At 37.3% G+C, this 13,799-nt stretch overlaps 1 protein-coding gene across 3 annotated transcripts in view; it reads right to left on the bottom strand.

Annotated features, from left to right (window-relative positions):
• The window catches only part of MED20 (Mediator complex subunit 20), a 176,312-nt gene that overhangs the window by 52,714 nt on the left and 109,799 nt on the right, over positions 1 to 13,799 (bottom strand). For all 3 annotated transcript variants that reach the window (XM_067107801.1, XM_067107800.1, XM_067107803.1), the window contains exon 3: positions 1,120 to 1,205. In XM_067107801.1, the coding sequence (XP_066963902.1) occupies positions 1,120 to 1,205 (86 nt within the window). The remainder of the gene's footprint in view (positions 1 to 1,119; positions 1,206 to 13,799) is intronic.

The raw sequence follows: 13,799 nt of genomic DNA, 5'->3' as shown, positions 1-13,799 counted from the left end.
GTATGATAATAACAGCGAACTGCCACCACTACAACTACTGCTGCTGACTGCCGCCACTACTAGATGTAACCACCCAAGGTCCCTAGCTGGAAATTAATCGTCTGCAATCTGTATTTTTAATTGCTATCATTTTTAATATCTTTTTATTACTATTGTTCTCCATATGATTACTGTCATTACCATTATTATGAATTCTATTTTCTCTACTTCTTCAGCAATTGTGTGAATACTGCCGATTATTATTTTTATATATCATGTTATCTTATATACTTAGTTTGTGTGTATTGCATTTGTATATTCCATGTATATGGCCCTGAGCTGCAATAAAGAATATTATTATTATTATTATTATTATTATTATTATTATTATTAATTCTCTGTTGGTTTCAATCACTGCCAAGAGTTGAAATATATAAAAAAAAAAATCTAATTAAATCGTACTCTAAATTTTACGACAATATCACCAAGACTTACGGTCAGCTTAAAACAGTAATAAAACGGTCGGTTTCTTTCTACACGTCAACTAGCAACGTTATTTTCTTGAAAATATTTACGGCCAAACTTCTAATTAACCTCAGTTGCGAGCCGGGAGAATGCAGCTCACGTGATCGGGAAGATATTAATAAAACAACTATTCTTTTTTTTTTTAATTAAATTGATTTTGTTGTTGTAGAACCTAATGATTCGATCAACTGGTATTAAATGCTATGCATTTTATTATAACTGCAATGGTAATTCTTATTTTTACTCATTCGCATGCCGTATAGGAATTTGCCCGCAATAATAGAAAGGAAATATTAAAAAAAAAAATCATGATGCTTGCGAAGAAATTCTTATTTTGACAGTTAAATGGCGCAAAAGATTTTTCCTACAACAAAAGAAAGGAAATATATATATATATATATATATATATATATATATATATATATATATATATATATATATATATATATATGTATATATAACCGAGTACATAAAGAATCCAATATTCAAAGCCACATTCCTCTCTCTCTCTCTCTCTCTCTCTCTCTCTCTCTCTCTCTCTCTCTCTCTCTCTCTCTCTCTCTCTCTCTCAAACACAGATCCATATAAGCAAAAAAGATCCATCGTTGTACTAACCTGCTTTGTGCCTGTATCTAACACAGCGTAAGTCGTGACTGGAGTTTCTGAATTGTGCAGAATATGCATTTTCCTTTGACCGGAGCCTGGAGAAGGGAAAAAATGTATTTAGAAAGAATGTACATATTTTATCACGTTGAGTCTTCATCAGGATACACAAAATAACCAGACAGCCTTGAAAATAAGCATGTATATCGTTTGGCCTAAAAGTGATTAACATAAATCATTGCGATTACAGATCTTTTAATTCTTATTCATCACAACCAATATCAGAGAGAGAGAGAGAGAGAGAGAGAGAGAGAGAGAGAGAGAGAGAGAGAGAGAGAGAGAGAGAGAGAGAGAGAGAGAGGACATTTCTGACGAATGGCTTTCCTAGGTACGTGAATAAATTATCTCTATGAGCCACTCACGATATTTTAATAATAATAATAATAATACGAATTTCGACCGAGTACTGATCATACATACATACATACACACACAATCACCCATATATATATACATACATACATACATACAGGAAAGGCTCCAGTATCCCTTCCTCCCCTGGGAGCGAACATAGATCTACTAGGTTTTGAACCGCGAGCACTACCACTTGCGCTGAGAGAGAGAGAGAGAGAGAGAGAGAGAGAGAGAGAGAGAGAGAGAGAGAGAGAGAGAGAGAGAGATCTGATTTGCATTCATTTTGGCACGGGGCCAGAAAGTGAATCAAGAAGAGAGCCATAATCGAAAGTTATTTTGACAATTGATGAGAATCCACACCAAGAAACCAATAAACGCCGCAGAAGAAAAGAGGTCTAAGAAAAGATTTAAGTCTGCTTAGTTTGAGATTCTCTTATATATCCTTAATAACAGCAAATGCGTGCTGCATCCTAACAATAATACGTGCTGTATCCTTAACAACTGCAAATACGTGCTGCATCCCTAACAATAACAAATACTTGCTGCATCCCTAACAATAACAATATGTGCTGCATCCTTAACAACTGCAAATACGTGCTGCATCCCTAACAATAACAAATACTTGCTGCATCCCTAACAATAACAATACGTGCTGCATCATTGACACGAAATACTCTGCTGCAAATATATGCTGCATCTTTAAGAACTGCCAATTTGTGCTGCATCCCTAACAATAACAAATATTTGCTGCATCCCTGACAGCAGAAAATACTTGCAGCATCCTTAACTAAAAGCAAATACGTGCTGCATCCCTAACAATAGCCAATACGTGCTGCACCCCTAACAATAGCAAATACGTGCTGCATTGCCCTTAACAACAACAAATGCTTGCTGCATCCCTAACAGCAGAAAATACTTGCTGCATCCTTAACTAAAAGCAAATACGTGCTGCATCCCTAACAATAGGAAATACGTGCTGCATCTTTAACAACTGCAAATATGTGCTGCATCCTAACAATACCAAATATATGCTGCATCCTTAAGTACTGGAAATAAGCGCTACATCCCTAACAATAGCAAATACGTGCTGCATCCCTGACAATAGCAAATACATGCTGCATCCCTAACAACAGAATATACTTGCTGCATCTTTAACAGCAAATACGTACTGCAGAATTGTAAACTGAGAATTAATGTTTTACATTTTTGTAACAACAATAATGTAATTCCAAGAGTTTCATTCATTTTCTAACCTGAACTTGTTCTCTAACTATTTACTATCATTGTTACAGTACTTTTCTCAGAAGCCAAGCTTCAATCGGTCTTACAATAATAAACAGCTCTTTTTTACCGAAATTTAGTTCAAAGACAATGTGGTCGTCATATAATAATAATAATAATAATAATAATAATAATAATAATAATAATAATAATAATAATAATAGAATTAGTCACTAAAATGGTGAAGAAATCGACAGTAGTGTAAATGTAAACATATATTAGAAATATACTGTACATACACTCACACACACACATATATATGTATATACACATATATATATATATATATACATATATATATATATATATATATATATATATATATATATATATATATATATATATTTAAACGATTGCATATTTGCATTTTACCACCGTGGATTTCTTCACCAATAATAATAATAATAATAATAGTAATAATAATAATAATAATAATAATAATAATAATAATAATAATAATAATAATAATAATAATAATAATTCATACCTCGGAGAGAATCGCGTCCAAGACAACAGTGTTGAAAGCAAAAATAAGAGAAAATCCTTGAAACTTCCCTCAGCGCAAGAACCCAGAGTATAGGTTACCAATATTCTCTCCATTTTCGTTCTCGAGAAGTTTCTCTCATCTTCCGACGTACTTTTAATTATCTCTCTCAATAAAACTTATCTCCCAATTTTGCTTTCGTGTATAACCATCTTTCACCTCTTACGAAGGAACTCTGGCTGGGGTTATTATCACACACGAATGGATCCCAATTATCAGATTCAATGGCTAAGAATCTCAAGCCGGGAGAAGGCTGCGATTATAGAAGGGGGGGGGGCCTCTACCCCACGGCCCCAACCCCGATCGTTTGGTTCGTTCGCTTCAGAAATTACAGCCGGTCGCGATGTTGATCGGGCGTATTGTGATCGCTCTGGCACGCCGGTCCATTCCTGCTCTTGTTGATTCGTCTGTTCGCAAACAGGGTAATGCTGTCTGACACCCGGTGAGTACTTGCAGTGGTAGTCGGTTCCGGACATATTTCATTCTGATTCCTCCTCCACCCCCAACCCGCTTCTCTCTCTTTCACACACACACACACACAAACACTACGTAAACAAGGTGACTCTCTCTCTCTCTCTCTTCTCTCTAATGCACACTGCATGTAAACACCATAAACCCCTCTCGCCTCTCTCTCTCACCACACACGTAAACAAGATAAATCCTCTCTTTCTCTCTCTCTCTACGTAAACACAGGTACTAATCCTCTCTTTCTCTCTCTCTCACACACACACACTGAAACAGGTGACTCCTCTCTCTCTCCCACAACACAAAAGTAAACAAGCTCTCTCTCTCTCTCTCTCTCTCTCTCTCTCTCTCTCTTCTCTCTCTCTCTCTCTGTCTCTCTCTCTCTCTCAGTAAACAGGATACCATGAATGGGTCTTCTGCATTTCAACTGAATCTGGAATTAATACTCTATCTGCGCCCGAGAGAAATGATTCCATTTCCGTGCGAATTGCTCTCAGTTAATTGGGGGCTGTCGACATCTAACTTACTTAAAAGTGGTCGCATGTAAGATTTAAGAAAATATGACTCCAAACTTTGGTAGATATGAAGAGCATAATAGCCAATAATTCAAGACGAATGCTTGAGAAAACGAAGCAAGGGTCTTACGGAACACTTTTACAAGGATTCTCTTCCAAATATCTGAGGGCTGGCTGCGCAAAGATAGCGACTGAGTTCCTCGATTTGTTCTCAGAAAGATCTGCAGTCTTGGAAATAATTCACCTCGAAAACAGGTTACAGTTTCCATCCGTGGTAACGATCTGAGGCTTCTGATAATCAAGCAGCTTAACTTTATGCCAGAACGGGAAACCTGGAAACTGAGGGAATGCTGTAAATATGGTGTTAAGCACTCTCTCTCTCTCTCTCTCTCTCTCTTTCTGTAGTTCAAGGTAAATCTCCCCAGTTTTGCTAAGCACTGATTTTGGTTTTTATTTGTTGGGGGAGAGGAGAGGAAATGTCAGCATAACCTCCTTGCTGTATTTTTAAGTGACGGAATCAGTTAAAAATACAGCAAGAAAGTTATACTGACATTCCCTCTCAAATTCCCCCAACAACTAAAAAAAAAACAAAAATCAGTTTAGCAAAACTGGGGGAGATTTACTTTGAACTAGAGAGAGAGAGAGAGAGAGAGAGAGAGAGAGAGAAATGCCCAACACCATATTTACAGCATTCCCTTGGTTTCCAGGTTTCCGATTCTGGCATAAAGTTAAAACTGCTTGATTATCAGAAGCTGCAGGTCGTTACCACGGATGGAAACTCTAACCTGGTTTCGAGTTTAATTATTTCCAAGACTGCAGTTCTGTCTAAGAACAAATCGAGGACCTCAGTCGCTGTCTTTGCGCAACCAGCCATCAGATATTTGGAAGAGAATGCTTATAAAATGTTCAGTTACATCACAGGTATTACTGATGTACAGGAAACGACAGATTGATGTGACTGGCATCCGTCGCACAGGGTAGATGCACTTCATAACCTTCAGCATTCTTATAGGAAAGCTATAACTGATATCTTAATATTGACTCCTTCCTTAAAACCTAACAGATAGAACTGCATTACGTGTGGTGTTGGCAAACTGTAAGACGTCAAATTTAGGAACCGACAAATCCGATCAAAGTAATCAATACAAAATCAGAATAGAATAGAATACAGACTTTACGCCTAAGGCCAAGCACTGGGACCTATGAGGTCATTCAAGGATGAAAGGGAAATTCACCATATGAAGGGCTGTAAGGTGTAACAGGAGGAAAACCTCGCAGTTGCACTAGGAAACAGCTAGAGAGGGTGAAAAGTCAGATGGGAGAGAGAGAATATGTACGGAAGTACAGTAAATGGAATGAAAGGGGTCGCAGCTAGAAGCCGAAGGGACCCTGAAAAGATCGTTAAGTGATGCCTAAAGTGCACCACGTGAGGTGCACTGAGAGCGATACCTCCCTACGGGAGTATATGACCCCTTGAGCTTACCTTACAGACCTTACAATTCGTTCAGGTTGCCCCAGGTCCTTGTGGGGGTAGGGTGTGATGGTGGTTGTCTGCAGGCGGGGGGGGGGGGGGGTTTAGGCGTATTTTACCGAAAAATAATTCCAAAACATAGACTAACCTGAGCATTATTCTCCTTTAGAAAACCACCTTACACCTCGTGATAACCTTGACCTTAAATGTCTCCAAGCACTTGTACCCGAAAAGCATAGAGATGAGTACATCTTAAAGCACAGAACGCTTTCCTTTTACTGGAAATAGGAAGAAGAGAGTTTATTGAGAACGCACGGATTCCTGACCTACTTAGCATCACGTCAGAGAGAGAGAGAGAGAGAGTGGAAATTTTTGGTTTTTAAACCTATTAAAGTATCAGCATGAGAGAGAGAGAGAGAGAGAGAATGGGAAATTTTGGTTTTTAAACCTATTAGAGTATTGACGTGAGAGAGAGAGAGAGAGAGAGAGAGAGAGAGAGAGAGAGAGAGAGAGAGAGAGAGAGAGGGGGAATTAGTTTTAAACAGATTATAAAACTTAGTTTGAGAGAGAGAGAGAGAGAGAGAGAGAGAGAGAGAGAGAGAGAGAGAGAGAGATCAAGAGAGAGAGTGCAAAGTTGGCAGTCCGACCTACTTAAGCATCAAGAGAGAGATACAATCATTTTGTTCATTCAGACACCTTAAAACTTCCAATCGATAAACTAATCAGTTTCTAACAGACTCCTCTGAACTACTCATGCAAAGTAGCTCCCTCTATATTCATTATCATAAAAAGGGAAAAAAAAAATTTATCCAATTTTCGGAGCAGCTTTGTCAATGTCGGATACTTCATTTAACGCTTCAACAGAAACCTCGACGTCAGCTAAATCAGAACTCTCTCTCTCTCTCTCTCTCTCTCTCTCTCTCTTCCGTGTTGTCAGAGGTTTTCCATCTTTCCCTTCAAAAGCTAAGACGGCTGACGAGCTTCATTATGACATTAGGATAGTAACTCGGCTTACATAATACTTCATTCCGAGACATAACATTCACATTGCGTGAATACAGTAATGTTATCTAATATGATGTGTTTGTTCTGTATCTTTCCATCCCCTGGTTAAAATTATAGTACATTTTGCTTGACTTATTTCATCTTACAATGTCCTTCAATTTTCTATTAATCCATAGGATAAAGCAATAAGGGCTGACTAAAAAATACTTTATCCGCCTATCCATCAATTAAGCATGTCTTCTATCATACGCACCTAATTCACCTTAAAACATTTAGCTTACTTCCTCTTAATCAATACTATAAATTACTACCTAGGGTGTTTTCGTAAGTAAATAACTCCTACTTTATGCGTATTATTCCAGCAAGATCTACTCCACTGGAAAAACATGGAAGATATTTCTAAAAGAATAAATTCAAACACAAAAAATTAGAGCAAAATTAAATTAACCAAATAAGAAATGTGACATCTTACGAGACAGATGAAAAAAATGGCCAAATTTGTTAGAATCAAGAAATTATTAAGCAAAAACGGCGAGATTTGCCACTGTAGGCAATTAAACTTACACACCAGGAGAGAGAGAGAGAGAGAGAGAGAGAGAGAGAGAGAGAGAGAGATTCATGTCATTTAAAATGTGGGTAACTAGAGCATGAGAATAGAAACACGCCATTCATATTGTGAAGATGTAAACAGAAAGATATCACTGAGTTCAGATAAATATATATATATATATATATATATATATATATATATATATATATATATATATATAATAAAAATAACAACAAAGTAGAAGGATGAACCTTCCAAACGCTCTCGTGTATTCAAGCGCTAAACTTCTCTGAAGCATCTTCAACAACGAACAAAAGATATAAAAAAACTTCCCATGGAGTTTTCGTGCTTGGATGCTATACGCAGAAGGTAAAGAAGAAAAACACAAGAAAGCGCTTTCGTAAATTTCCTTTCTTTATTCAACTTGCGGCTGGTGTAGATAAAAAATATGATTAATAACCGTAATCCTTATTTATCTCCCTGTTGTGTTCGTGTTCAAATCCAATTGCGATTTGCCATTCGATAATATTAAAATATGATAAATACACACACACATATATGTATATTATATATATATATATATATATATATATAGTATATATATATATATATATATATATATATATATATATATATATATATATACACATACATATATATATATATATAAACTAAGTGCCATGGAAGAGTTTTTTACTGAAATCTGATAAATGAGGGAAGGACTGTTGGACTGTTCTATTTTTTTATATTTAACAAACCATCTCCGGTTTCATAATATCTTTTGAGTTATGATCTCCCACAATATATAACTTGCATTGTTGATGACGAAGATGATGATGACGATGATAATGAGATGGTAGTAATAATGATGCAAGTTCCTGTTACTATTAGTCTAGAGTCAGAGCTACAGGCGAAGATGTTGCCAAGTATTTGAGGCAAATGAAGAATTACAGAGAAACATAAAAACTGGTCTTTCTTTATATAAGAGCTTGCGAATTCAATCATAAATAACATATCTCAAATTGAAACTAATATAAAAATTCGCTTGCTCTGAGAAATATCAGATAAATACGACATTTACGGTTAGTTTAATTATACCTCTGTATACCAAGAAAGCTCAGAAATCTATCATAGATTTTGACGAAGTGCCAGTAAGACAATCAACTATATATACATTATCCAAGGACAACATGCAGTTAATAGCAACGCTTTGCTTAATTTGACATTGCAAGTGTCTACGCAAAATTATGCACGTCATATAACCAGAATTAATGGAACAACTCCGTGTCAAATTTCATAATTCATCAAATATCAATCACTGTCGAAAAGACCCACTTCAATTGAATATAGAATTTAGGCCAAAGGCCAAGCACTGGGACCTATGAGGTCATTCAGCGCTGATACGAAAATTGACAGTAAAAGGTTTGAAAGGTGTAACAGGAGGAAAACCTCGCAGTTGCACTACGAATCAATTGTTACGAGAGGGTGGAAAGATGGACGAAAGAGAACATGAAAGGAGGTACAGTAAAAGGAACGAAAGGGGCTGCAGCTAGGGGCCGAAGGCACGCTGGAAAGAACCTTAAGTAATGCCTACAATGCACTGCATGAGGTGCACTGACGACATTAACCCCCTGAGGGGAAGAACCACTTAAATTCAAATGGATGATCCGGTAAAGGAACTTACTTACTACTTCCAACTACGAACCACCCACACCTTACTGAGTAGACAGATGTAATTCCCATAGCGTTCTTCACATGGCCCGTTTTCTAATCTAGAAAATCGAAAATATAGTTTATTCTTTCAACTTACTAATTAACAAAACCTTCTTAATGGACCTAGATCATACGGTGAACACAAAGGGATAAAGAGCGGGGAAAACAGCCATGTGCTTCTGGAATTAAATGCACACAGAAAATTTGTATATGTATTTTTTTTACCGGATTGGCACCAGAAGGGTACAGCTTTCCTGTTTTTCTGCAAGTCTCAAGGGATGAGGTTGCCAGCCTCTTGCCCTTTTCTTAACAGAAACATGTAGACGTCCATTTACAGTAGGTCAACTGGTGAGCTGCAGCCCGGGCGAGAACCACTAACCTTGGAAACGTGACCCAAGAGCTGTGCCACCCAGCCATGGCGGCTCTAACGGCCACAAGCGTTCGAACTCTCAAACACAAACAAACAAACACACACACACATACACACAATGTACTTCATAATTTTAAATCCAAGCATCAGCTCACAGATGCACAAAATGAGATACTATAATGCCTCATTCCTTTAGTAAATAAGACAAAACCCGCCGACATTTCGCTTCTAATCTCGCTCGCTAAACGTCACGAGGTAACGAGCGCCACATGCCAGGGGGCGCTCGCGCGCTCCCCTGTGTCTCTTTGGGCTGTTTTGTGTGCGTCTACAGTGTTTGTATTGGGTGGAAAATTGCAATGAAAAGGACCAGGAAATTGAGAAGTTTCCAGCCCATGAAATTGGCTGACTCTGGAAGGGCAGATGAGAGGTGGGTGGGAGGGTGAGGTGGGCGCAGGGTGGGGATAGGGAGGGGGTGAAACAAGGGTACGCAAAAGGGAAAGAAAGGAAAGACCACAACGAAGATGAAGAAAAAGATGAAGATAATGATGATGACGGTGAGGATAATGGTGTTATGATAATGACGATGGCGACCATGTGCAATTTGGTATTACCGGAGGTAATGGATGTGATTTCACTGTTTTGGGAATTCTTTCATTCTTGAATTTAATAAGCTTAAAAGGAGAGAGAGAGAGAGAGAGAGAGAGAGAGAGAGAGAGAGAGAGAGAGAGAGAGAGAGAGAGAGTTAATGCTTTGATAGAGGCACTGATTCTAATTGAATAGGCCTCAAATTAAATAAGCTAAAAAAAACGAGAGAGAGAGAGAGAGAGAGAGAGAGAGAGAGAGAGAGAGAGAGAGAGAGAGAGAGAGATAATAGTTTTGGGGATGGGTTTCATTTTCAAAATATAGAAGACTAAAAAACAAAAGAGAGAGAGAGAGAGAGAGAGAGAGATTTTGGGAATGTTTTGGGGGAAGCTTTAATTCCCACATTAAACAAACTTGAAAATGACAGAGAGAGAGAGAGAGAGAGAGAGAGAGAGAGAGAGAGAGAGAGAGAGAGAGAGAGAGAGAGTTATACAACACCACCGCCGAGGCACCGTGCAAAATAGAACAGTCTCATTCATTTCAGTGGAAACCTTATAACTTTCTCTTTTTTTTTCTGCGGGTCAAGAGGCTCCCAATTTTTGTGTATCGGTCTTATTGCTTCAGTTTCTTGCCATCGATCCTCATAAATGAGAGGAAAAGAAAAAATATACGAACGCTACGTTTTATTTCACGTGCTGAATTCATATTTACTTTACGCGTTTATAAATCACGCCTGATAAGGATGTATAGTTTTCTTCAATTTGTTCTGAATACAAAATTTAGGCCAAAGGCCAAGCGCTGGGACCTGTGAGGCCGTTTAAAAGCTGAAAGGAAAACTAAGAGTAAATTGGTTTGAAAGGTGTAACAGGAGGAAAACCTCGCAATTGCACTATTTTACAATTATTACCAGAGGGTGGACAGCAAGATGGACGAAAGAGAATATGAACGGAAGTACAGAAAAAGGAATGACAGGGGTTGCAGCTAGGGGCTAAGGGACGTTGCAAAGACCCTTAAGTAAAGCCTACAGTACACCGCGTGAGGTGCACTGACTGCGCTACCCCCCACCCCCCCGGGGAATATTTGCTCTTACTATCCGATCCATTCCAGAAGCGTAAAATCATTTTTTGTTTTCCGAAATTTTAATGATGTTTACGTGTTCAAAAAATTATGCACGCGAGGGGCCATTAATTTAGCAGTATTCTCTAAAAACTGCTCTTTCGTAAAACATCAAAAATGATGGATTAGTCATGCCACTGGTCCTAAAAAGAAAATAATAATGAGAGATGAGTAATGTAGCATTTTTTCTGAATAAACTCAACGAAAGAATTTTCCCCCTTTGAGAAATGGGTTTTTTATGATGAGTGATGAGTAATGACCAGAAAATACATTTCAAACTCAGCCAACCGTTTTGAGTTTTGCAGGGCCATGCTCCATAAGCTTTAATAGAGGACATTTGCTCAATTGGGTTCCTTTAAATAAACAAGCTACGAGGATTGCGTGTAAGTTCCAGCTAACTACCGATTACAAAGATGTTATGTATGTGTATGTATGTATATGTGTATATATAATATATATATATATATATATATATATATATATATATATATATATATATATATATATGTGTGTGTGTGTGTGTGTGTGTGTGTGTGTGTGTGTGTGTATGTATATAGAGTAAATACAAAGTTTACAAGTTCGTAAACATAACTGAAGAAGCTTACTAGGCAAGACAGTGTTACCTGAACTCCAAAAATACGGCATGTAGAAAGTACTGTAAGTATATATATATATATATATATATATATATATATATATATATATATATATATATATATATATATATATATATATATATATATATAAGAAATTCTCTATAATTTTTTTACCTACTTTTGCGCTCAGTTGTTTCTATAATCTTCCATTTTTCACGAAACAGGTCTACCGCCTCCTTTAGGATGAGTCCTCAGTTTTCGCATCCTTCATTTTTTGGATACCCACGCCGGTTCTGGGAGGCATGTTTTAAAGAGTGTCTACTCGCTGACAAAAACATCTCGAAAAGGGATGAACGGATTTGAATAACTAAATTTACCGAGAGTTGAGTATTACCGATTTGTCGCCATCGAAATCATCTTACCCATTATTATATGGATTTTTCATATCTGACCAGATATGGAGGCTTCGTCTTTTCTCAGCATGTAAAATATATAGCAAATCCTGACACTAAACGGTTCACGAGATACAAATATGCGCTTCATAGGAGATGATATTGGTGGAGGCGTTGATAACTATCTCTGTGTTGCATATGCACTCTAGGTCAAACGCCAAGCGCTGGAACCTATGAGGTCGTTCAGCGCTGAAAGGGAAACTGAAAGTAAAAACGTTTTCCAGGTGTAACAGGAGGAAAACCTCGCAGTTGCACTACGAAACAACTGTTAGAAGAGGGTGAGGAGTAAGATGGAAGAAAGAATATGAATGGAGGTACAATAAAATGTACGAAAGGGATGGCAGCTAGGGGCCGAAGGGACGCTGCAAAGTACCTTGAGTAGTGCCTACAGTGTACCCCATGAGGTGCACTGACTGCACTACCCCACTAAGGGCCTCATTGTTGTATAGTTTCCTTTACACCTGGGTTGGAAGAGCGCACTAAAACTAAACACTCGCAAAATCTTTCTCGTATTACCCAATTATGTTTTGAGATGAATACTGACGTGGCAAATGACACTACACGCAAATACCTCGAACAGTTTCGCACATACTAATAAGTCTAGTAAAACTTATTAATAACAACAACAATGATAATAGTTAACCTGGCATGAAAATTTGTATCCGGCTATTTTCTTTTATAAAGTTGAGAAGGCGGGTAACTCAACATGTTTACACCCACCTAAAAGAAAATAAAAACGAGTGGAAGGTACAAACAAAACAAAACAAAACAAAAAAACAAAATGAGCAATAACTAAATCAATAAAGAAAAATGAATTCTTCTTTCAGAAAACGAATCAATGTGCAGAGATAAAAATAATGTACGTATTCAACATAATATGTACTTCTCAAAATGATCACCAATGACAGAATGAACGGGCAATTAGAAGTATAAATTATTAAACAAAATATAATTTCTTAGTACTCTGAGGTTTCTGCAGCTCTTTGATTTTATAATCTTGGGTACATTTTGTGGAGAATAAATTCGATATAAAATCTCACAGCGTACCGACAGTGACAGATCCATCGCTTAAAATTAGGCCAGGCAATAATCCCGAATCGTGGTTAATTCTGGTCAAATGCGCCAAGCCACTCTCGAATAAAAATGAGCTATTACCATAAATTAAGAGGAATCAGTCGATGCCACATTTTCTGTGTTTACTTCTTACTGCGGAGTCACATAAATTCGGAGAAAAGCGCTAACAAATAAACTCCGCTTTGTTTAGAGAAATGTCAATCACACATAAATAAACCCCGCTATATTTAGCGAAATGTCAGCTATCTATATATAAACACCGCTATATTTAGCGAAATGCTAACCATTCATACAAATAAACTCCGCTTTATTTAGCGAAATTTCAACAATCCATTTATAAACCCCGCTATATTTAGCGAAATGTCAACATCCATATATATAAACTCCGCTATATTTAGCGAAATTTCAACCATCCATATATGAACCCCGCTATATTTAGCGAAACGTCAACCATCCATATATAAACCTCGATATATTTTGCGAAATTTCAACCATCCATATATGAATCCCGCTATATTTAGCGAAATTTGAACCATCCATTTAT

Source organism: Macrobrachium rosenbergii, chromosome 8, assembly GCF_040412425.1.
Source record: "Macrobrachium rosenbergii isolate ZJJX-2024 chromosome 8, ASM4041242v1, whole genome shotgun sequence".
Taxonomy (NCBI): Eukaryota; Metazoa; Arthropoda; class Malacostraca; order Decapoda; family Palaemonidae; genus Macrobrachium; species Macrobrachium rosenbergii.
This window is presented reverse-complemented; position numbering and strand designations above follow the sequence as displayed.